At 44.5% G+C, this 23,965-nt stretch overlaps 1 protein-coding gene and 1 long non-coding RNA gene across 3 annotated transcripts in view; one reads left to right on the forward strand and one right to left on the reverse strand.

Annotated features, from left to right (window-relative positions):
• On the reverse strand, positions 1 to 22,426 carry UPF1 (UPF1 RNA helicase and ATPase). Of its 2 annotated transcripts, none has more exons than XM_034070779.1 (24): positions 22,030 to 22,426; positions 16,130 to 16,272; positions 15,602 to 15,691; positions 14,924 to 15,091; positions 14,391 to 14,571; positions 13,644 to 13,805; positions 13,334 to 13,418; positions 13,063 to 13,161; positions 12,755 to 12,863; positions 11,782 to 11,941; positions 11,566 to 11,684; positions 11,127 to 11,291; positions 10,797 to 10,911; positions 10,460 to 10,603; positions 9,451 to 9,664; positions 9,121 to 9,238; positions 7,336 to 7,492; positions 6,208 to 6,350; positions 5,342 to 5,516; positions 4,557 to 4,638; positions 3,854 to 4,015; positions 3,014 to 3,231; positions 2,483 to 2,605; positions 1 to 2,371 (listed from the first exon to the last, which is right to left on the reverse strand). In XM_034070779.1, the coding sequence occupies exons 1-23, from the start codon at positions 22,252 to 22,254 to the stop codon at positions 2,486 to 2,488; spliced, it is 3,354 nt and encodes a 1,117-aa protein (XP_033926670.1). In that variant the 5' UTR covers positions 22,255 to 22,426; the 3' UTR covers positions 1 to 2,371; positions 2,483 to 2,485. The 2 variants fall into 2 exon arrangements, with proteins under 2 accessions (XP_033926670.1, XP_033926669.1); XM_034070778.1 differs by having other exon boundaries at positions 12,755 to 12,872.
• The window catches only part of LOC117437207 (uncharacterized), a 6,353-nt gene continuing 4,406 nt past the window's right edge, over positions 22,019 to 23,965 (forward strand). The window contains exons 1-2 of the long non-coding RNA XR_004550393.1: positions 22,019 to 22,213; positions 23,649 to 23,792. This is a non-coding gene — a long non-coding RNA (uncharacterized lncRNA). The remainder of the gene's footprint in view (positions 22,214 to 23,648; positions 23,793 to 23,965) is intronic.

A 23,965-nucleotide genomic window follows, 5' to 3' on the forward strand; every position in this document is an offset into this window, starting at 1 on the left:
TCGAATGCAAGAGCTGTTTATTAATATTTTTATTGATGACAAACAGGTTTAAAACAAACTGAGACAAAATCAAAAGAGTTAACACCGTGCTAGCACTGATGTCTGGATTTATAAAACTCAGAGTAACTGCTACAAAGGAAAAACCAGCACAAAGCAGAGGCAAGCATTCCCGTCAGTGAAATAAAGGGGGTGAGGGGAGAGGAAGGGGGACGGTACTCAATGGATTGCATTGCACAGAGGGTACAGCTTCAACCTATCAGAAACATCTACGCAGCTACGCAGCCTACAGAGGAAGAAAATGAAAAAGCCCTTCGGCAATGTTAATAAATAAAAGAGTCCATCTCACAGGAGGAAGGTGGCCTCTGGCTCCGGGCTCACGTTGAGTCTAAACTCTGGAGGCTTTTGATGAGAAAAGAATGGGTTTCACTTCAGAAAAGTTTCTTTTGCAGTTCTCGCTGCAGGACTGAACAAAACCCCCCCTGAACACCTGCTCCATGGTTATGTGCTCGCTACTCACGGGTTGTGGGGATGCTACACCAGGTCTGCACTGGGGAGAGACACTCCTGAAAAACTACAGCAAATACAGGTTATGAAAGCAGGTCAACGATCTACAGAAAGGACAGTGATGAAAGGGCTTCCCCCCAGCTACAAAAAGTGGGTTTTTACGTCATTTAAGTACATTCAGATGAGAGGTATTTTGAGTTCCCCCTCCCCGTCCCCCCCCCCCCCAAAAAAGAAAAAGACTAGAAACACTCGGAGCCCTTTGAGTATAAAGCTAACTTAGACTTTAAAAACACCCAGGTTAGTGAATCTCACACTACTGTTGGTTGCCAATTGGGAGGTAGAGGCTCGGCTCATTTGGGATTGGATAAAAATGGGGCTGGGGGTTATTGTCAATTCTCTGCCCTGTTTTTAAAAAGGTTTAGACAGAACTAAAATGCTCCCAGTGTTCCCATAGGACTCGTTTAAGACATGGGTACAACTCTGAAATTGGATGGCTTCTCTTAAGTGCTGTTTTCAGTTCTGACTTCCAGCTACTCCTCAAGCCAGCGCTGATGGCACAGCCATGGCCACGGCTCCGGGTTTGGTTCTCACACCTGAACCTGTCAGCGACCTGCGTTCCGCACCAAGGAAGCCCCACAAAAAAGCCTGACCCAGTATCTCTAATGCCACCCAGCTCTCAGAGGCCACCTTCCAACAGCCGCCCGCTTTGTCCATTTTCCCAACCTGCTTCATTAACATTGTAGAGTCTTTACTTCGAAACCAATATATAATCCCCAGTTTCCACTACCTCTTCCCCAGGTCTGAGGGAGCGAGTCAAGCAGGCCCGTTAGCATCTTTTCCTCCAGGCCGAAGGGCACAGGAACCCATCCCCTTTCAAGCGCAAAATTCATCTTACAGAAAGGCTGTTTTTCACAGAGTAGAGTCCAGACAGTTGCCAATTGAAGCATACAGAAAGCTTTGAAACCCTCCTCCTGCTGGAGCGCGCAGGCTCCTGTCACTCTAACTGCTATCCAATGTAGGAAGAAGAGGCTGATTGCTGCAACTTTAAATCACACTGAAAAGTTGGTGCTCTAATTTAGTTTTGGTTTTACACTTTTTGTAAGCTTCTCAGAACAAGCATCTCCCCAGGTCCACCACTAAGAATTCAGAGACAGACTTCTAAAATTCAGTGCTCCTTTGAAAGGATCTCTTTAAAACCACCTTGCCACGAAAGACCCGTTCAGAATGTGGGCGACACGATGACACTAAGGATTTCAGAGCCAGTGTTGGACAACAAAACCTGCATCTCAGAGTTGAGCATCAGCCATGTTCCGCTGGATTCTGCTTGGCTTGCTGTCACTGAGTCAGGAACTCTCTGTCTTTCTCTCTCAGATACTCTGCTTCTAAAATGTAAACAGTTACTGCTAAATTAGTACCCCTTTTACAACGAGAACAACTCTGAGATGAGGGTTTTCCTCTCCCCATCTGCTCTGAAAAATAATGCCCTGCTCGCAAAGAGAAGTATGGAATGAAGTGAAACCTGCTTAAGGCCCTTCTCTTGAGCTTGTTGACTGGGGGAGCAGGGACTCGGCTGACCACTCATTTCAGGGGAGTTGCTTCCCAGTGAGGCCGCCAGCCAGTCCTTCAGTGCGCTCTCTCCTCTCCGGTCAGGCTCCTGGTCTCAGTGAGCTTAGCAGTGGGCTCTCTCGCGCGCTCCTTTCTCTCTCTCCTCTCCGTTGGTTGGTTTCTTTCTCCTGTTGCTCTCACACAGTGGTGCTTCAGTTTTAGCAGTGGAAAACAGGTATCCATTTTATTTTATTTTTTTTATTACCCAGAATAAAATGCTGATGAACTAAGCTCCACACAAGCTTAGCTCTTCTTCCTCAACCTGAAAGCAAGAAAGCACAAGCTGCATTAGGGACGTCACTAAGACAAACACTTGCGTTCGTGAACGTTAACAGGGAGGAGGAAGCAGAGGAATGATCCTCGGGTGCCTTACACTCTAATACTGTGACAGTCCCGTCACTCCACCATGTTGATATGCACGTTCACCCTGGTAAGTAGAGTCCTGTGACAGCGCCACATCAATCTGAGATTTAAACTCATCACCAAGGTAACTGTCCTGAAAATGAAAGCATGTGTTAAACCTCGACCTCCTCACCCAGCCCAAGTGCACCCTCAGCAAGCAGAGGACCCAGCAGCCCAGAGGTTTGGGGCTGGGGGGGATTTTTGTATGGTTGCATTGGGATTTTTTTAAATTACTCTTTTTTGCTGCAGAATTCCCATAAATACAAAAGGGTTTGCAATAGCAGAGGCTGAACAGGCAAGTGGGACAAAGTTAAGGCTTGAGCTGAAGTCTAGACATGCAGCACCACACTTTATGCCCGAGTGTATGTAAAGTTCACCAAGGCAAGGAGCATGAGTTGTTGAAAATAGTTTCAATTTCCATTTTGCTCACTGCTAGGAAACAAGGATGTGCATGCACAGGAATCATCAACATAAACCCCACTGTCCATCAAATCCTGCTTACCTGTGATAATTCTGGTTGGGAGAGCCCAGGCTGACTCATCTGTGATGGCTGACTCATGGAGATATACCCCTGAGTCAGTGGACCCTGGGAGAAGGGCTGGGAAACCACGTCTTGGCTCGCTTGACTATTTGGAAGGTTTGACTGACTAGTTCCAGGAATCCCAAAACGATTTTTCTGGCGCCCACCACGACCAGTCTTCCCTTTTGGTGCCCCACGTCCTGGAAAAGCATTAATCCCAACCAGCAGTGAGAAGCCTTAGACATGCAAACATGAGAATCAACTGTTTCTCTAAAGACTTGATCACTCACAAGAGGCAACGTTTTGTATGCACTCAACGTAGTGGTGCAGAGAAGTAATGGAACAGTTCAGGCTGGGAAGGACCTTAAAGCTCCTCCAGCTCCAACCCCTGCCAGGGGCAGGGACCCCTTCCACTGGAGCAGCTGCTCCAAGCCCCTGTGTCCAACCTGGCCTTGAGCACTGCCAGGGATGGGGCAGACACAGCTTCTCTGGGCACCCTGTGCCAGCACCTCAGCACCCTCACAGGGAACAGCTTCTGCCTAAGAGCTCAGCTCCATCTCCCCTCTGTCAGGTTAAAGCCATTCCCCTTGACTTTTGCCCTTGTCAGAAGTCTCTCTTCAGATTTCCTGTAGGCCCCTTCAGGTACAGGAACCACCAGCATAGACGCAGCAAAGGGACAGTCACTGAGGCTGCAGTGCTGCTGTGCTTGCACTCCATACAACTAACGGAAGTGCATCATCTCCTCTCACAGGAGGAGCAAAAACCATTCTCTGACTTCAGAGCTACCCTGTGGGGTTTGTCCCAGCTCCCCTCAGCCCATACCTGCGGCTGGTCCGTTTGCTTGGCCAAAGTACCCTGGCGGTGGCATCGGTGGCATCACCAGGTTGAAGGGGATGGGAATGTTCATGGCAGTGACATGGCTGGGGCCAGCACTGATCATCCCGATCTGGTCGTGGGTCTGGAAGTACATGTTGGATGGGCGGCCTGGGGAAGGGAGGAAAAGCCACAGTGATTCCAGGCATTTCAAAAGCAATTCCTATTCCTGTTTTTGACAGGAATCGAGAACTTGGGAGCAGAATTTGAAAGGACAAACCTACCCCTGCCAGGGACCACCAGTGCTTCCTGTTCATCATTTACTCCACATTTAATTTCAGATCTAACATGCTCATTCCTACAGTTACTCGTTTACAGCACCAGCTAAGACTGTGGGAGGTGTCCCTGCCCATGGCAGGGGGGTTGGAACTAGATCATCTTAAGGTCCTTTCCAACCCTAACTATTCTATGACTTCCAAAATAGACACACACACACACTCCCTTTCCCCTCATTTTTCACTTGCTCTGCAGACACCAGAACTCCTATATACAGACAGCAAAATCCAGGTGTATCATAAACATTTTCAGTTCTTGAATTCCTCATTTTTCTGTAGTGGCTTTCCAACCATCTAGAAGTTTGTCAAATACCAGCCCCTATGGGGGAGGAAAAATTAAAACCTATGAAGATACTAATTCTGAGAGTTTCCTTTACCTTGACTGCTCCGGTCATAGACAGATCCTGGAATAATAGCCTCCCGTGCATCATACATGGCAGTAGTCATGAAACGGGCACCCTGGAAGCATTAGAGGAGTTAGACAAAGCTTTTGCACAGAAACCTTTGCACTGCAACTTCAGTATAAGCTATTTTGGGTAAAAAAAATCCAGTAGCACACCATGGATCATGCATACTTTACAAGTGCTGAGTAAAGTAATTGTTCTACATGGAATGCATCCAACTATCAACTACATCATGACAAGAAAAAGAAAAGATTCTACAGCCCATCTCACACTGTGAAGCATTTGATGAATTTTCAGGCTATTTTCAGGTTCTGATGATAGCTCTTCCCTTGGCTCTATTCCTGCCACCATCCTGTGATGACTGCTGAGCTGCCCCCTCCCCCAAATGCTACTTATGCTAAAGGACTATGTATAAAACTTGTAGGTTGAGGATTAAAGTACAATGGTGTAAGCAAACGTGCCTCATGAGCTTGCCATTTCTACACAAACCAGTTCTTTTATGCTTCATTCACCTCAGAATTTAACCCCTCATCAAATTTTGCAGTAAACAGCTATAAAGAAGCACCAAAAAGGATTTTCTACAAGCACTTAACTTACAAACAGCTGAGGCAGCAACTTACTTGGGTCATACTGCATTAACCAGGCAACAAAAAATAGGAAGTTACAGGGGTGTTAGGCTATGGGGACAACTGTATATTCCATCCATTTCTAATTAATCAAATCCCAATTATTTCATGCCACAACCATGTGAGACTTACTGGGTTGATGGTGTTGACGAGCTTCCGGGGCTTGCTGAACTGCATAAGGCTTTCCCGGAGGTTGTTCAGTGGTCCCTCCACCAGCACCTTCTGCTCCTTGTAGTAATTCAGCAGGTGATTCCAGAGTGGTTGTTTAGACAGAGCTTTTGGGTTCCCAACAATAATTACTCCATACCTGCAGCAACAGCAGACAGAGAAGGTAAAATTAGTAACTTTGACTAAAACTAAAGCGATGTTACTAAAACCAAAGCAATGACTAAATGTCAGAACAGCCTCAAAGTCCACCTCTTCCACAGCACATCAGGGCACCCAACAGCAGCCCATGGTAGGTGTAACAAACCCTGATGCAATTGGTTTGTTTACTGCAGATGATTTCTGTACTATGATAGAACACCTGAAAGGAGACTGCAGCAGCCAGCTGCTCAGTATCACAAGCTTCCTTATGCAGGTTTGCCAAACACACCAGTGTGCTCAACCAGCCATGACCCTGGATTGGCTGGAAAGCCTGCAGAACCCAAGAAAGCCAACCAACAGTGTTGATTCCAAATTACCCTTCTCAGTAATCAAACCCATTGAGAGAAGCAAAATGATAAGAAATAGTTGCTGGAAAGGGTAAAGCAGCAGATGAAGGGTACAAAGGGAAGCTTCTACAAGCTACTGATGGCAAGTGGAAACGTTCATTAGGTTGAAATTGCTTTTGGAAGTTGTAGGGAATGTGGAAATCACTCAAGACTCCCTTAAACAAGGGGGGAAAAGGGCCCACGACCCACAAAACACACACCTTCTGTTCGTGGGTCTGTACCAGTGCTTCAGCAGACTGAAGTAGGTCTCTAGAATAGATTAGAGTTTGCCCAATTTTACTTTACCTTGCTCTTGTAAGAGCTACATTAAGACGCCGGGGGTCATTCAGAAACCCTATCCCTTGGTGTTCATTGGCCCTCACACAAGAAAGGATAATAAAGTCCTTTTCGCGTCCCTGGAAGGCATCCACACTTGCAATTTCCACTTCCTGAAACAGATGAAAACATGTAAATCACAGCAGCACAGTGCAAAACAGCTCTGCTACTAACAGGCATTACAACCTGCCTTGGCCATGCAGTCCCCATCAGTTGATTAAAATGTTATTTTTGTAATGACAAATGATTTGGTAATTCCACTGCTCACTAAATAGTTTCCCTAAAGGAGAACAGACAGTCTCAGTTTAGGACAAATTACTTTTATGTTCAGTGCTTTATGGTTCTCACATTTCTCCAAACCTGGCATTTGCACTATGGAAAGCATCCCTTTCCTAGCTATTTTGCCAAAAAGACTTCTGACTATTCCAAACCTCGTAGTAGAACAGGTCCAAATTAGCACAGCCTCCGAGAATCCTGAATCAGAGGGACAGATCATTCCTGGCAGAAGTAAAAGTATTTCCACCAAATTTTCCTTCAATGAAAACACTGACCAAGTCCTCACTATTGCAAAACAGACTATATTAGACATACAACAGTCTTGTTTGTAGCAACAAATTCGAATGTTTGCTAGAGGAGTTCCACTGATGGGAGGATGTGTTCCCAAGCAAATAAATAGTACATCCATCAGAATTTATGGTGCTTGGTTTCCTTCATGTCTCCTGGCATGATGCTTTTATTTAAGGCACAAGCTGACTGAAGCTTTTCCATAGCTGAAGCACTAATGACCTCTCCTTTCTGTGCCTCCAGGAGTCCTCAGAGGATGGACTCACGGAGCATTCCTTTTGGAGTCCATAACAAGGCACTCTCCTTTATGTGGCCAACTGCTCCCCTGACATTTATTGGCATTTGATACCTCCTAAACTTTTCCCCCAGTCTATTTTAACCACAATCACTAACCCCCCCCCCTAAATGGCTAAAGAATACAGACAGATGGTTAAGAAGCCAGACTGCAAATGAATATATTGTGAAGTTTCACAATATCTGACTTTTCTAGCTTCTCTGCATCCGAGTGTTCCCATGTGCACAAGCACTCCGTACCTGGTAGAGCTTTGTATGCAAGGAGCCACTGAACTGCATGTACTGCACCAGATAGGATCGCTGCCCTTCGTAAGGAGTTATAATGCCAATCTGATCTGGTTTGGCACCAGCTTTCAATAGCTTTGTAGTTATCTTCTCCACATTGGCAGCTTCCGTCCTGGAAAAAAAAGAGATTGGTTTATCTGAGGAGAATCAAGGCATTAGGTTGAACTTCTTGCAAGCTAATGGGTCTGACAAACTTGGAATACAAATGCTGAGCTGGCCTTTGCCTTCAAGGCTGCTTCAAGAAAAAGACCATTCTGTGCTGCTTGAGCACTCTGACTAATCCAGCTTCAGCTTTGCAGGAACATTCACCACTATCAGCTCTTGACTTAGGTCATGCACAGATATTCTCAGCCAGAGGAACAGGGACAAAAGGACCATCACAAAAAAAAAGCCTCAGAATGACACAGTGTTTCTCCGTAACATATAAATCCACCTTCTCACCAACACAACCAGACTTCCTAGCCCCCATTCCAAAATAGAACTTCTTAGTAGAGTTCCATGTACACATGTACTTTCATGAGTGAGATCATTAAAAATGTTCCTTGTCTGTCATGCAAACAGATACTTCAGTTGCTTTATCTTCAAAGTTTTATATATATATAAAATGCTTTTAATGCCAATCCCCATGTCAGCCAACTGCTGTGGTGTGTGTTTGTGCACAATCTGGGTGGCTGCATTCAGTCTTGCACATGCTGCTCATCAAGCACAGATTAAAAATAACCCAGCAGATATAGTTTATGATTTGGTCTGGTTTTCCTCCCAGGCACATGAGCAAATGCATCTGACCAAAAGGAGCAAAGTGTTTTAAGCTCACTCTTTAAAAAGAAGAGTTTGGATGTACAGAATAAAAAGCAACCAAAAAACCCCACAAAAAAACAGGATAGACAAAAGAAAATTAAATTCTCATCCCTTACACACCCCTGCCAAAATTAAAGACTCTGCTTCAGGAGCTACTGGAATTCTGGCCTCAAAATGCAACTTGATCAGCATTTCCTGCTGCAACTGCAGACACTTTACTTGCTGGCCCAAATTCATTTCACACATTAGGCACTTTATTGTCCCATGCTCCTTATGCTACCAGTGAAAGAAAACACACCTTCACAGAACAATTCCAACCCACTTAATAGCTGAACTGCTCCCACTGGAAATGCCTTTTTCTCTTCATTTACTGGGAAGAGAGCTTAGGGCAAACCAGCTCCAGGATGCAGCTCAGCCTGCACCATCCTTACTAGAAGCTTTGATTATACAAAGCACATCAACAACTTCATCAACAGCTGTTAATAGCCAATAGCAACATTTTATTCATTTAGAAGAATTACTGCAGAGCATAAAGATCAACAGTGCTGAACACTGTATCCAACACACGATACATATGACAGCTGTGGGCTGGCTCATTTGAATACCATCTTCACAGAAACAGAAAGTAACTCTTCTTGGAAATCACAAGCCTTCAGTTAGCTGTTAATGCCTTTATTCAGGGCAAGGCCACCCCAAGTCATGGAGAACAAGGAATATTATGAATTTTTTTGCAGAAATTCTAGATAAAGAAATTCTTAGATATTTGGTCTGCAGTGGGAACCACATAGTGCTCTTTCTCTTGACTTCAGTACTTGTGACCGTCTCCAAGGGATGCGATAGGATTAGTAACAGATTCGTTAAACAATCTCCCTTACAATGTGAGATACACTGGGATGATGTATCTTTAAGTAAGCTTATATATCAGTGCTGAATTTTCTTTACCTGTTTAAGTAAGAGGTGCCTGAGCTGGCAATTTCTTCCTGTCCTTGTGTAACGTAGAAAAACATTGGTTTGTCTGGCTGTGGCCACTGGAAATCAAACCCTTTCTTCACACGGTCCGCTGAAGAGCACAAAGAAAGTAGAACAATTTTGAGCACTGTTTTACTAGCAACAACATGCTACTTTCATATCAAAGCACCTAAAAGACTCAAAATAAGCATAGTGGCAAGTTTTATTAAATGAATGTATTAACACACTCATCTAGATGAAGGATGAAAGGAAGGATTCTTTAAGGAACAGAAAGGAATTTGCAGGACTACTGTTCTTGCTTACCTGCAGTGACACCATTCTGGAGTGAACCCTCATAGAAGATGTTGGATGGGAAAGCACTAAGTGCAGGATGCATGCGGTACTGCACCTGCAGGCGGATGGGCCGGATCCCCAGCACCACCAGCCTCTCGAAGAGGCTCTGAGACAGCCCAGCCTTAGCAGCTTTCTTACACATCACAACAGGACCAAGCTGGCAGTGGTCACCCACAAGAATAAGCTGTGGAAAAAGAAGTTGGTAGACCTCTAAGTTTCTATTTCCTGAAACTTGCTCAGAAGCTACAAACAACAGCAATATCCTGCTATAAAATATATTAGGAACTAACTAGTCTGACTTGTAATAAGCTTCAGATCTAATCTCAGGTTTACAAATCTTTAGTGTCAACTAGCTTTTCGGCTCATCATTTTCAAGTAAAATCTTATTCAGTCTCTAGCGTTTGACATTGTCCCACATGACATGTCCTCATCTCTAAATTGGAGAGATATCAATTTGACAGATGGACCACTTGGTGGGTGGATAAAGAACTGGCTGGATGGCCACATGTAAAGAGTTATGGTCAATGGCTCAAGTCCAGCTGGAGACCAGTAACAAGTGGTGTCCCTCAGAGACTGGTGTTGGGATCAGTCTTGTTCAACACCTTTGTCAGTGCCATGGGCAGTGGGATTGAGTGTGCCCTCAGCAAGTTTGCTGATGACACCAAGCTGTGTGGTTCTGTTGATATGCTGGAGGGAAGCAATGCCATCCAGAGGGACCTTGACACGCTTGTGAGGTGGGCTGATGCCAACCTCATGAAGTTTAACCATGACAAGTGCAAGGTCCTACACCTGGGTGGGAGCAATCCCAGGCACAGCTACAGGTCCTTTCCAACCCTAACTATTCTATGATTCTATGGTTGTTCCAACAGTACCGACATGTTCTAAGCAAAGATTATGCATGGAAACAGAAAACTAACAGGACTAAGACAAAGATGCTTCCATCTGTAGTATGGAAGCACCTTCCCACGAAGGCTCCTACCTGCTTTGCTCCCAGCACCACTGGCACCATGCACTCTGGCTCAGTGGCCTGTGTGCTTTCATCGATCAGAATGGAGCGGAACTGCATCTTTGCAAGCCTTGGGTCACCAGCTCCCACACATGTGCAACAGATCACATCTGCGTTCTGAGACAGAAACACAACTAAGATTAATCAAGTAGGGTATCAACAGTCAGTATTTCTACATGGAGGAGTATCCAACACCATTCCAACAATCTCCCCACAGTTAAACTGTACTCTCATCTCCACCACCAAACTGCAGCCAAGCCTCCAGTGGAGGAAGGCAATTATTTAAGCTACTAGAACCAGTGCACCTTACCATAAGTAACTCCCGCTCTGCTGTTCGTTTCAGTGCCCGGTAACGTTTCTCATCAGCAGATGACAGTTCTCCAGTTTCATCTTTAAGCTGCTGCAGTTTCTGAAGTTCTGGCATGCTGCAAAAAAAGGAATTTTGCTTTATGGCCTAATAACAACTTTGTAGGATTCCAGTGGAACGCATTCATAAAACTAAACAGGACACAAGTATAGAACAAAGAAGTTACCACAAAGCAAAAACACAATGTCACCGTGACACAGTTCATCAGTGGTGTCCATCACAACACTTCAGTTGGGTTTCTTTGTTCCCCTGCTCCTTTCAACCATTTCTTACCTATCCATGTTCCTGATCTGATTATGCAATGCCAAGAAGGAGACAGGAGAGTCAATTGCCTCGCGACTTTTAGCACACAGACGAACCACTTTCAGTCCAGTTTGATGGATCTTCTCAGTCAACTGATCCACAGCGATGTTACTCGGAGCACAGACTAACACAGGCCTTGGGAAAATAGGAAGCAGAAAGTCTCAATGAGCTGTAAGTTTGTTTCCATTAGACTTGCCATAAAACCCTGCGCTCCAACACAGGTCTCCAAAAAATATGCTGGGGAAGAATATTTCCTGAAATAAGCACAAGTCTTCCCAGAAAAAATACACTTTTAAAAACCCTAGAAAGTTCAGTGATACAAATCATTTTGATTTTAAAATGAAGCTATTTCTTTGACCATTGATAAAATAACCTCCTACATACAGGATTCAGTGAGAACAGTTCTTACCCATTGCCCTGTCTAGCCAGATGATAGACAATTGTGGCTGATGTCACTGTCTTTCCGGTACCAGGAGGACCCTGAATAAGGCTCAGAGGACGCTGCAGGACAGTCTTCACGGCATAGACCTATTCAGTATTCAATGCACAGGAAGTTACAAAGTTGCTCAAGCTCTATTCATAAATCCTTTCTCTTTTGTGTATAGTAAAAAGGAGATGAGGTTACCTGAGAATGGTTGAGATCAGGAAGTCCTTGTGCTGTAAAGCGCTTTGGCAACTGGCATTTAATAATTACATCTTCCACCTCATGACCTAACAGCTTGTGATAGATGTACCCAGACACTGAGGTCTCATCCACAGCAAATGTTTTTAAAGCACTCTGCATTCTGAAATGAAGGAAGGGCAGAAAACACCCCAGAATCAGTATGACTTCAATTACAACTATCCACAAATGTCCTACACAAAGGTTAATCACACATCAGATGCAAAATATACCTTGGGGAAAAAGGCAATGTAGAAGACTTACTAACAGAATTCAGAGATAGAAATCAGACTTGTGGGAAACAGGTTTTTTTCCTCATACTACAAAGTATTATAACCAGAAAAATCTGTAGCAAAACATCAGACAGAATCTGTAATAGTAATTTTAGGTCTAAGATTTAATGAAAAATTGTATTTGGTGTATCTCAGGATTACAAACCAGCTCCTATTTACAAAACGCAGCACAGACATCTCTGGAGTCTACTGACCCAACAGCCAACTCAAATGCCTTGAAACTTCAGCTAGTTAAAGCAATTCAAAGTCTAGGAATAACAACTAAAATCAGAGAGTATTTAATGATGGAGCAGTGTTCAGGAAGCTGAAGCCAGTTCTTTTTACATCCCAACTATTACTGAACACAAGGTAAATTCAACCCCCACCCCTGATGTATCTGCAACATACCTTAAGCATGCCTTTAAAAAGGAGAAAAATTGACAGTTTGATGGCATTCAGGTTAATGCAGTTTCTGATGAAAGTCAGACCTGTTGCTCTATAAGCCAGATACCACATGTATAGACACTGGGCACACTCAGATTCCTGACTCCTAGCCTCACCAAACAATACAACTTTTCCTGTTCAAGGATTCCCTCTGAAGGTAAAAGAAAATACACACCAACTGCACCCATTATGTGCTCAACTCTGAACTGCTTTCTCAATACCTGTCAAATGAAGTTGACTTCCATACAAAATCCACTTGGAAGTTATGAGTGACTTCCACAGGCGCTCCCACGCTGCTCCTCAGCTCGATGGCTATCTCATCACCATAATCTGTAGAACCTCGTTAAGTAGTAATCTGCAGCAAACTTCTCCATTGTATTTTTCCCAATTTTGGTATTATTTTAGCAACCCCCCCTGTGACAAATTAAAAATTAGCTCAGAATTACTTTTGGACATGTTTACTGGTTTCTTGGAGAATGGATTCAACCTTCCACTAAGGCTTTCTGAAGGCTCACTAAGTAAAGGATACTATCAGGAACTTTGATAACATGACCAATTCCTTTCCACAAAGGGGCCAGGTCTCCTTTATACCTCAGACAGATCTCATCTCCTTGCATAAGACGCATATCTACAAAGGAAGGAAAAATGTTCTCAGAATGTTCACCAAACAACCACCTCCCAAATCAAAACCAACACAATACTATCTTATACCCCAGGCCAGACCAGAAGAGTTCTCTGAACACTATTATTCACCAGGCATAAAACAACCCAAGCAAAACATACAATCAAAATGTCATTACCCGAATCAGTCTTTGGCAAAGTGAAATAGGCAATTCTTTTCTTGTTCAAGCCCAGGTCCCATCTGACTGTGATGTTATCTTGGGTCTAATAGTAAAGAAAAGACATTCATTAGGTTCTTAAAAAGCTGTTTGCTAACTCATACAATCCTCACTGTCCTCTACTTCAAAACATCACTATTACTACTATAGTTACTGTGATGTAATAGTATTGTAATAAAGACATCTATTTCTATGCTGTTTACAACCATACGTTTGACACCAGAGAACTGGTCAGAAGCCTCCTCAAACAGGCATATTTCAAGTGTATTACCTGAGACTCCTTGAGTTTCTTGTCATAGTCTGCCTCAAGCTTGACCAGAGGACCAAAGATATTTTGGTATTGATAAGCATCTTCATATCTAAGCAGGACATGCTGTGGTTCTTCATCAACACCAGGCTTTTCCAAGTCCTCAAGGGTTGCAGATGGATTTTCCTAGAATTTGAAGACCAAGTGGTTTCTTTCAAAGTTTTAAATATAAACAAGTGACAAGTATTCACTGTGCAACATGACTGATAACATTGTGTTCTACTACTACAGGAAGTTCTATCAAGGTATACACATGTCATGGTGTTAACACTACACCCAGAGATTGTATGTCATACTCACATCCAGTCAGTTTTGTTATCCTTTAAAGAGCATACAGAAAACCCTCTCAGAAAACAACAGCTAAATACTAAGCATGAATGGAGAATTCCCTACTCAGCTAGTCAACCACATAAAGCAGAAGCAAGTGAAAGATGTGACATGGGGAAGGAAAGTTGTTTTTCAGACTGCCTGGCAGTGCAACTTGAACAGAGCTGAAGAACCCAAAGGCAAAACTTTCCTACTTTAAGTCTCCTGAATGCTTTCATCAATTCTCAGCTGCACTGTTTGTCAAACCTGCAGCATTCAAATCTCATGCGATTTAAGCATGTTCCCTGCCTTATACAGCTGCTAAAACAATCTTGCCCTTCCTTCATAAAAACAAAAAGTTAGCACTTGGTAAAATATAATGAGCATTTGAGAAGCAGCACATACCTTCCAAAGTTCTTCCAGTTTATTAATCTGCTGAGCTGTAATCTGACGGGCTCTCAGCTGCTCCTGTTCAGATGGAATCTTCACCAGCCATGAAAGGAAACAACGATCTTGGATAAGAGGCTGCCACTGTGAACTGTCCCAGTTAATATCCTTTAAACTGCTCTGGCTGGCACATGGCTGCCTGCACAACCAAAACATTGGAAAAATTGTTAAATTAGACAAGTGTAAGACAAGTGTTACTCTTCTAAAACTGTGATTTTTCAGACTTGGAAAAGGGGAAAACCACTTTTCTTCCATTAAGGACTGCTTCACTTCAGGTAAATACTTTTCTCTGGAACCAAGACAATTACCCAGCATAACAGAACGATCCTTTAGTGATTATGTACTTGTATACAATCCATCTGAAGGAAAAAATTGTGTCAAATTAGGGCATAAAATATATTTTGGTACAAAATAAAACCAAGCATCACCATTTAGAAAACAGCTTATGGAACAAACCTGACACAAACATGCTAACAAAGGCATTCTCTCACCTGCACAGCAAAACCACCACAGAATCTGCCTTAGCTGGAATAAAGCCCAGAAGAAACACATTACGACATCCACAGTTGTAACATTCCAAGACGGTCTCTCCTAGAGGCCCATCCTTATGGAGAGTCACCTCCTTGCACTTCGCTCTCACAAGATGATTAACAATGTGGCTGAAACCAAAGAGGACATGCATTTGTACTCATTCAATAGGAAAATCATACTTACTCCTAACTTAATATATCAGCTCAGTTATTAAAAGACACAAACAAAAATCAATTTATGCTGTGGCAGACGTTTGTAAGATACAAGCACAGATACTAACACAGTTTCAGTGGTTTCTCAGTGCATGAATGCTTTAAAGTACATGAGTATGAAAGAATAGGAAACACATAAAACTTTATTTCATGTTCCTGGTAACTGAAAGAAGACTCCCAAAGCTTCGCAGATCAAGAGGTGCTTTTCACAGGAAGACATGATGGGGGAAGCAGTAGCGAGCTCAGCTCACAGAAGTGATTCAAGTGAGACTGAGGTCTAAGCTGGTAACAGCAGCAAGCTGCAGAGGCAGCTGGAGGTTCAAACTGAAGTCACCAGACTTTGATTTTCACCGAAACCTAAGTCACAGCCACCACATCACTTCAGAACAAACCCACTCTGGAAGCAAGACTGTCATTGTTATTTACCTGCCAGATGTATTTCCACGCCCGTTACAGAACCACTTTTTGCTGGTGTTGCAGTAAACCACACATGCAGGGTCATGGATGCCACAGTAACTGGAATTAGAAGTGAAAAAACAGGGAGTGATTGGGTACTTGCTTATAGGAAAACTCAACTACAACATTTAAACTGTGTGGCATTGTCCAAAATCACAGGGAAGTGAAAATTAGGGAACATGAGTGTTGCTAAAAGCATCAGACACAAGCTAAACTTCTGTTCTGAGTCACAGGTATTTCAACACTTCCGAACATTACCATCCTTAGACTGGCTTAACTTTCTACTTACTTCTCAAGGGAAGTCCAAAACCTGCTGGACAAGGCAGCCCTAAGTACCCAAAAGAGCTCACCAGAGGGCACCATTCTCCCACCACTACATGGCTGTCTCCAAAGAAGTTGCTCTCAAAACCCAAAATCCTCTAAGCATACACCTTTCACTGCCACAAAGTACTGCTGCCTTCTGGATATAACAAGCCTGGGGCAAAGCTCAGGTCTTACCTGCAAGCATGCACAGGAAGGTCCTTTGTGTAATAAGTATCTTCTTCATCTTCTTCAAAATTCAACTCTGCCAGAAGCTGGCTGGTTTTAGCCACATTATCATCCACAGCTCCATTCTGGAGAATGCCATCAGGTCCATTCACCTGAAATACAAGGTCAGTGCTTAAGTTATACAATCAAAATACAGTCCACAACATGAAGGCAGGGACAATAACCCCACTCCTCACAGCAAAAATTTGGGTTTCATTTGGCAAATCTCAAAAGGAAAGTGCTGAAAGGAGCTGAAACATATCCCAGTTACAGCATCAGTATCTGCTTCACTAGCTCCTATTTTACAGGACTATTTAAACTCCACCTGGTAAGTAGAAAAAGTTAACAAAGGATACTGCTCTTCTGTACTGACATTTTTGCATCTTACACAACACACCAAATTCCATTTAAACAAATCCAGGAGTATCAAAAGTTGTGATTTTTGCATCCTTCATTTTATTCTAGAAATCCATCTGAAACCAGGATCTTTATTGTATAGGACATTCCTCACCTATTCCTGCTGTTGTCTATCCACTAAACCAATTTTGTTCCCACCTTTGAGATATCAGAAGTACAACTTCATGACACATGGACAACAGAGAGCAAGAAAACAAGCAGCTTGTTCTCATATACACCTAATTTCACAAAATTGCCTTGACTATCAGTTCAGTTTAGGTATGACACAATTTCCTAAACTGCAGAAGTGCAAACCCTGTAATGCAGCTCCAGTTTCAGAGCACCATGCCTCAGAGATGGAGGTGCTAATGCAGCACATACAAACCAGGCGCTCTTTCCACTGAGGATACACTGCCAGAACCATGAAGGTCTGCACCATTTGGTGCTGTGTCAGCAGCTTTTACACACCAAGCACCTCTCCTGTTAAAAATAACTGCATTTTGGCAATTCTGAGCATAGTGTTCACCCCCAGGAAGGAGCATCAAGAAGTGGAAACGTCAACGAGTAGATCTGTGCATAGCATTGCCCCATAGGCCTCCCTCCAAAAAGAATGTTAATTGAGTCACCTGAACCTTTGACTCTCACTAAAACCTGAGAAGAGGGAAGTGTCCCACAGTCCATGTTCACTTTGAGTGGAAAAAGGTGGGAAAGGGACCACCAGAGTGCCTGCAATGGTTAACATAATGCTGACAGAGCATTCAAGAGGAGTGCTGAGGTAGTTTCCCTATCATATGTATTAACACCCCCCCCAAATGTTTTTAGAGGTATTGGGTTATGATGAGATTTATTTCTGAAAGTTTATCTAATAAACAGGATCATAAGAATCACTCGAGGCCTTTGTCTACTGATACAGTATTTAATAACTCTCTTGCACTTAAGATATTTAATGCAATTTATCTGGTATCTCTAAGTTAATTCTCTGCAGGAGATGAGAAAGCTGCCCCCAGTGAGGAGAATGCTAAATCTTTATTAAAAGAAACTTGATAAAAATAGTTGCTGTAGCATTTTAAAGCCAGAACTCAGCAGCAAATCCAAACAAGCTTATTTCTCTGAGAGCCTCATTCAGGTTCCATGCCAGCCAGTGTCAGTACTGCACATTAAAATTTAACAGCCACTTGCAAGAGTTAAAATAAGTGGAAGCCACTTCACATTTGCCCTCAGCAGTAAGAGCTGGAATCAATGACAGCAGCTTTGTTTCATTATCTCCAAATGAAATGAGGTGCATTTGCAAAACACAATCTAAATGGTTTGACTTTCTACGGATGTTACCTCCAAGTACTGGCTTTTAATAGAAAGAATCAGCTAAGAGGAACCATCAGCACAGAGTGTGGTCAGAGTGTGCAAAAGCAGCAGAGGGAAAAAGGAACTGCAGCAGCATGCAACAACCCATGAGTATGATGGCCCCAAACCCAACCAGCTCGCTGTGTGATAGCACCTCCACAGATGAAGATAAAAATCCATTTTAAACACATAGTGCCATTTTACAAAGCATGAAGATAACTTACTAACTGAACATGGAAGAGGTGGAATACCAAAGTCTTAAGTTAATCTGAACATCTTAGAGGCACAAACACCAAGTATTCACAGGTGCACCTGTATCAGGCTGTTCCAAAGAGCCATAACACACATTATATATATAATTATACACAGCAGCTGATAGCTTTGATAATTTTTTTTGGGTGCTCATAAAAAAATGGATTGCTGAGCAGTAATAAAATTGCAAAGATTTTTAGGCAGAAACTCAAAAAACTACAACTGCAAGTTATTTGTACTCCTGCACCAGGTGATTGTAATAGCTACACCTCAGGGAGCTCCAATCCTTCCCAAGTTAGGCAGAATGATGTCACCTGTGACTGTGGAAATACTCAGCCTTGGCAGGCAGACAATGAGGAAGTGAGTAACTATTGTTCTGAACCTACTGTGATGTTAGCCTATATGCATGTCATTAACAATCTGGCACCATCAACTGTACAAGCTGGGGGGTGTCTTATTTATTTTAAAAGTGTTGACTGAAACTTCCAGCACAGCAAGTTCAACAGCTACAGCAATGTGAGGAACACCGAGGTGCTCTGAAACTATCACCAAGGTACTGCTCCCTCCATTGCTCCCTTTTTGGCCTCTAAAATACTGGTCAAGGGACAACAATAAAGGCCCAGTGAACTGAGTAACAGAACAGTAAACCAGATTACGTAGTGGCTTCCTCCAATCATGTGTAAGTGAGGCCCCAAATCAGTAGTAACAGAATATAACCCTCTCAGTTTCTCCTGGTGCTGCTGACTAACACAGCCCACCTGCATCAGGAGCTCATCCCCACGTGAACACAGCTACATCCACTTGATATAGTTCTGCCCTAAAGTGGTGCATTCAAGCTGAAACAAGAAAACTAACTGCAGTTAAGTAGGTATTTTGCTAGAAGAATACTCTTGCTCCAGGACTGCAATGCCCTTCGATATGGCACAGTCACTGCAGGACAACCTGTCACACTGTCCCAATTCAGGTCATTTCCCTCTCATGCTTGAGGAAAAAAAAATACACACTTCTGGACTTGCACAAATAACCCAACTATTTGTTATTAGTAAATTCTTTATATTAAAGCTAGAGACTATTTACTGTACACCTTATAATCTCCTATACTGTTTACTTTCCCTTTCAAAATAAGGAAGTGGCTATGTAGAAGAGTCATCCCACAGCACCTTCAAAACAGTGAGGAGTAAGCTGTATTTCCAGATGGGACCTGAGCAACAGGGAGAAGGTTATTTTGCCAAGACAAGAAGATTGTGTTAGAACTGGAAGTTAAATCCAGCCCCCATAGTCTAGACCACAACTGTAACAGCTGCCCCAGCCTCCTTCAACCACTGCGGCAACAGCTTAACTAACACATCAGCACCATGTGTCTTGTTCAGCACTGACCCACTGAGTATATGACCGCTTCTGAGCATCATCCCTAAGTGCTTGCCTGGAAGAGTGAAAAAAATTAGACAGAAATCAGAATTGATCTTAAAATATTCAGAAAAATCAATTCTCAGGTTTGATTTTAATCATATATAAACATTAGAGATTGAGTTTCCTGAAGAGAACACAGTGGACATGGTTCTGTGCTCCCGATTGCTCACTCTTGTCAGTCAGACACTAATCAATTGTAACAACATCCTCTTAAAACTATTAGTTAAATGTACATTGGGAATGGAGCTCTTATAGACTGTCTGAATTAATCACTTTATTCATGAAAGCAAGTGCTCTGAATTCTCAACTCATCTTTTTAAATTCTAGGACACTAAAATGATAGCAGAGTATGAAACAGCAGAGTAAAAGTACATCCGTCCAATGTTCACCAGCTTCAAATACACATTCTTTACTCAAGCAGCTTTACTTATAATCACAGTGACAAAACATGAACGTGATCAATTTAGAAGTTACTATTTAGCACATCCCCTGCCAAAATCCATAACAAGTTTAAATTATTTGTTGAAGGCAGCAAAATTTCCCCCAGAATCTTCACAAAACACTTAATTTCTGATCTTATCACTCCTGAGACCGTTGCAAGGTACAAGTCTGAACAGCTCCAAGGAGCTGGGGTTTGCTGTGCTCAGGAGGATATTACACTGCTCTAACTTCAGAGATCTGCTTGCAATAGTTCTCTCCCAACCATGCCCAAAACTTACATTTCTAGTCAAAACTGGGATCAGGCTGACCACAAGAGTTTGTGGAAAAAAATCCTAAACATACTCAGCTTTAAATATGTAATAAATAAGCCTCTTCTTGCCAGGCTGGATGGGTACAAACACACCAGTACCTGAATGTACTCTCCAGCTATTTTTTCCCCCTTTTTACTTCAAAGCTTTTCTAAACATGTTTAGACAAAAGAACAAATTAATCCTCTTGTCTGGCCTTCTAACTTATGAGGCTTATTTTAGGGTGGTTTTTCTTCTTCTTCTGGCCACATGTTGTCTATTGTGAGATCTAGAATGATCACAACCCATTAAAGCTTTAAAAAACTAAAAAGGATTTAATTAAAACTGCCTTTTTAATCAACTGATGTGTAGTTTAACTGTACATAGGCAAGGTTTTACTACTACTATTAAGTAATCCTGATATTCCAATGCTCAAACTGGATAAAGTCTACCAAAGCCAAATGCAAAAGCTGTATGTAAACAGAAATTAAACAGTCCATGGGATCCAGTCACTGAGTCTGTCTTATGCACACACTAACCCGGAGCAAGTCAGGGCACAGCAGCTACGCCCAGGCTGTGTGCTGAGTACAAGTCCTTCAATTCAGCCTGGGATAAATCCAATACAGCCAGGATGGGAAAATACCACCTGCAGGCTCTCAGCACCTGCACACACTACCTTCTGCCACTTGCTCACTCCTCTAGCCACAGCTGGATTTTTCAGACACTGATACATCAGCTTGTGCAAGGAAAAGGAAAATTGAGCTTGCTCAAACTGTGTTTGGTTCAGGATTCAAAACTCACCTAAAGCATTTCAACTTTAAAACGTGGATAAAATGCATTTAATTGTTAATAACAGGACCACACGAGGATGCAAAGAAACTTAGAATAGTCCATGGTCTTTAAGCGGAAAACAGTTCGACTTTTTAAAAAACATGCAGAAATTCTTCAGGGTTTTGGTTTTTACTACAGTCCCGATACAGTAGTGACAGGTATGGTCTTCCTGGGTAACATATACTACTTTCACTTTTGCAAATTGTCAAATAAATACATGTATGTAGCAATTATCAACAGGGTGTATTAAAAACAACCCAAAACCACCTATTTTTAAGCTATGAGGAGCCAGACCTCTGGACTTAAACCTCAGACAGTATCGACTGTCACTCCCATGCAAACCCAAACAGACCAGCCCAGCAACCATGGAGCAGCAAAGGTGGCAAAGCACGATAAAAATAACAGTAACGCGAAAAACTTAAAAGCACATTTTGCTTTTAGTCACATAAATAATTTAAAGGAACTAATGCTGAATTTCCTCAGCACCCAACTTTTGGTAATCAAATGCTACCTATCGCTGCGCTTGTTTTACAGAGGAAAAGAATCGGAAGCAACATCCCGAAGCGTTGCTAACTTCAACAACCCATCGAAAAGCAACACAACTGTCACCACACAGCCACGGAGTCCGCCGGCTTTCCCAGCGTACAACCAACCGGGGCCAGGCCCGTTCCGGCCGCGCTGTGCCGGCAGCGGCCGCCGGCCTCCGGCGGGGCAAGCTCGCAGCCACACTCGGCTTCCACTTCCCCGGCTGGCGCTGCCGGGGGCAGAGCGCCCAACCCCGCAACCCGCCCAAGGGCTTCCCCTCGCCGGCCTCAGGGCCGGGCTCGCCCGCCCCTTCCGGACTCCCCCCCCACACGCCCGGTGGCGGAGCCGCCCTGACCCCCCCCGACACACCCCCGGCCCTGTGCTCACCTGCGCTTCGATCGGGACTGCCGGTCCCTGCCCCGCTCCGGGGGGGCCTTGGCCTTGTCCCGGCCCTGCCTGCCCGGGCCCGGGCGGGGTTTGGGTCTGGCTGGGGAGAGTGAAGTCGGTGAACTCGAACTCGGATCCCTGCGTGTCGGCGCCGAGCAGCTCGGCCTCCTCGGTGTCCAGGAAGGTGAGGGTCTGCGAGCTGGGGCCATACGCCTCCACGCTCATGGCGGCGGCGGCGGTGGTGGTGAGGAGAAGCGGCTCTTCCCCAGCCGCCCGCTCCCCGTTCTCTCTCTTCGCCCGAGCCTCACCTCACGGAGCCCGGGCGCCGCGCTACGCGAGCGGCAGGATCCGCTGCGCGCACCAGGCCGCGCGCGCGCGCCAGCCGGCCAACAACGAGCCCGCAGCCGGTACACCAGCCCCCCCCCCCCTCACCCCACCCCGGGAGGGTCCCTCGCGACCGGAGCCAACGGCGGAGAGCGGCACCGGGGGGAGGAGCGAGCCCCGAGGAGCGGAACGGGACGGTCCGGTCCGGCCGCGGCCGCCGCGCGCCAGGCCAGGAGCGGTGACGCGGAGCGCACGGAGGACGACGACGGCGGCGACGCCAGCACGCCCCGTGCGCGTGGGCGGCGTGACGTAACACGCACACACCTGGGGAGGGCGGGCGAAAGGGGCGGGGCTCCGGCGGAAAAGGCGCGAAGGGGCTCGCGCCGCTGGGGGGGGGGCGCACACAGGCCCCCCCCCACCGCGGTCAGGGGGCGGGGCCTGACTGTGATTGACGGCTCTGACAGCCAATGGGCGTTCGAGGAGGGGAGGGAGGGTGGGCGGCTGTGGCAGCTGCGGGTGGTAGCGGGGGGCGAGGGTAGGGGTTGGGGTGGTGGGAGCTGCGTGTGAGGCTGTGGTGGTGATGGTGGTGGTGGAGGTGGTGATGGTGGTGGTGGAGGTGATGGTGATGATGGTGGTGATGATGGTGGTGGTGATGGTGTTGGAGGTGTAGATGGATGGGCCTGCGGCTGCTGTGGTGCTGGTGGGAGCCCTGTGGTGGTACCAGGTCCGTGTGAAGGGAGGCATGATGGTGGTTACCTCTGTGGAGACAGCATGGGGCTCTTCATCCCCCTGTGCCCACTGGTTCTGTGGCCTGCTTGCATCGTGTTCCTGTTGGCAATGAGTGTTGGTGTCTGGGCTAACAGTGACATAGTCTGGGTAAGGGAGCTATGCATGGGCTGGAAGTGTTTGGAGGCAGACGTGGTGATGCCGGAGGATCTGGTGCTATACCTGCTCTAGCTGTAATACCCATTACATCTGTAATACCTGATACTGCAGTGTTGCTGTGAGGTGAGGGTAGGGGAGTTGGCCACAGGAATCCTCTGAGGTCAGGGCAGAGAGGGTGAGCAGCACATGTTCCTGTCCAGATACAAAGTGTTGGGTTTGGATGCCCTCGTTTCAACATCCTTTTATCAGCACGAAACAAATGTCTTTAAAGATAACATGTGTGTTGTGAAAAACACTGATAGGAAAGGCTCGATATTCAGTCCCTCTTCCCTACTAAAGCCTTCAACTCTAAGATGCAAATATGTCTTCTTTTATAAGTAATGTTAATTTTATTCTTGCCTTTGGTGTAGGATAAAGCCTGGATCTGAAACAGCATGTACCAGATTTACAGCTGTTAGGCTGAAAAGATCTAGATGAAGACTGAAAAGCATCCTTGTTTTAGGAATTCTGTGCACCAAGCCCAGGAGAGGAAAGAACAAGTAAAGGGAACACAGGTATCATCACTTCTGCATACAGACTGTCTGAATTAATCTTTAGCTTTAAACCTTGAGGAAGAATAGGCTGTACCAGTAGTTTATCATAAATGTATCCTAATTCAGGCTTCAGATTAAAGTAGGTTAATCCAACAAGCCACTAAAATCAAGAGCACGGTGGAAATTTGATGAGT

Source organism: Melopsittacus undulatus, chromosome 19 (assembly GCF_012275295.1).
Source record: "Melopsittacus undulatus isolate bMelUnd1 chromosome 19, bMelUnd1.mat.Z, whole genome shotgun sequence".
In the NCBI taxonomy this organism is placed as follows: Eukaryota; Metazoa; Chordata; class Aves; order Psittaciformes; family Psittaculidae; genus Melopsittacus; species Melopsittacus undulatus.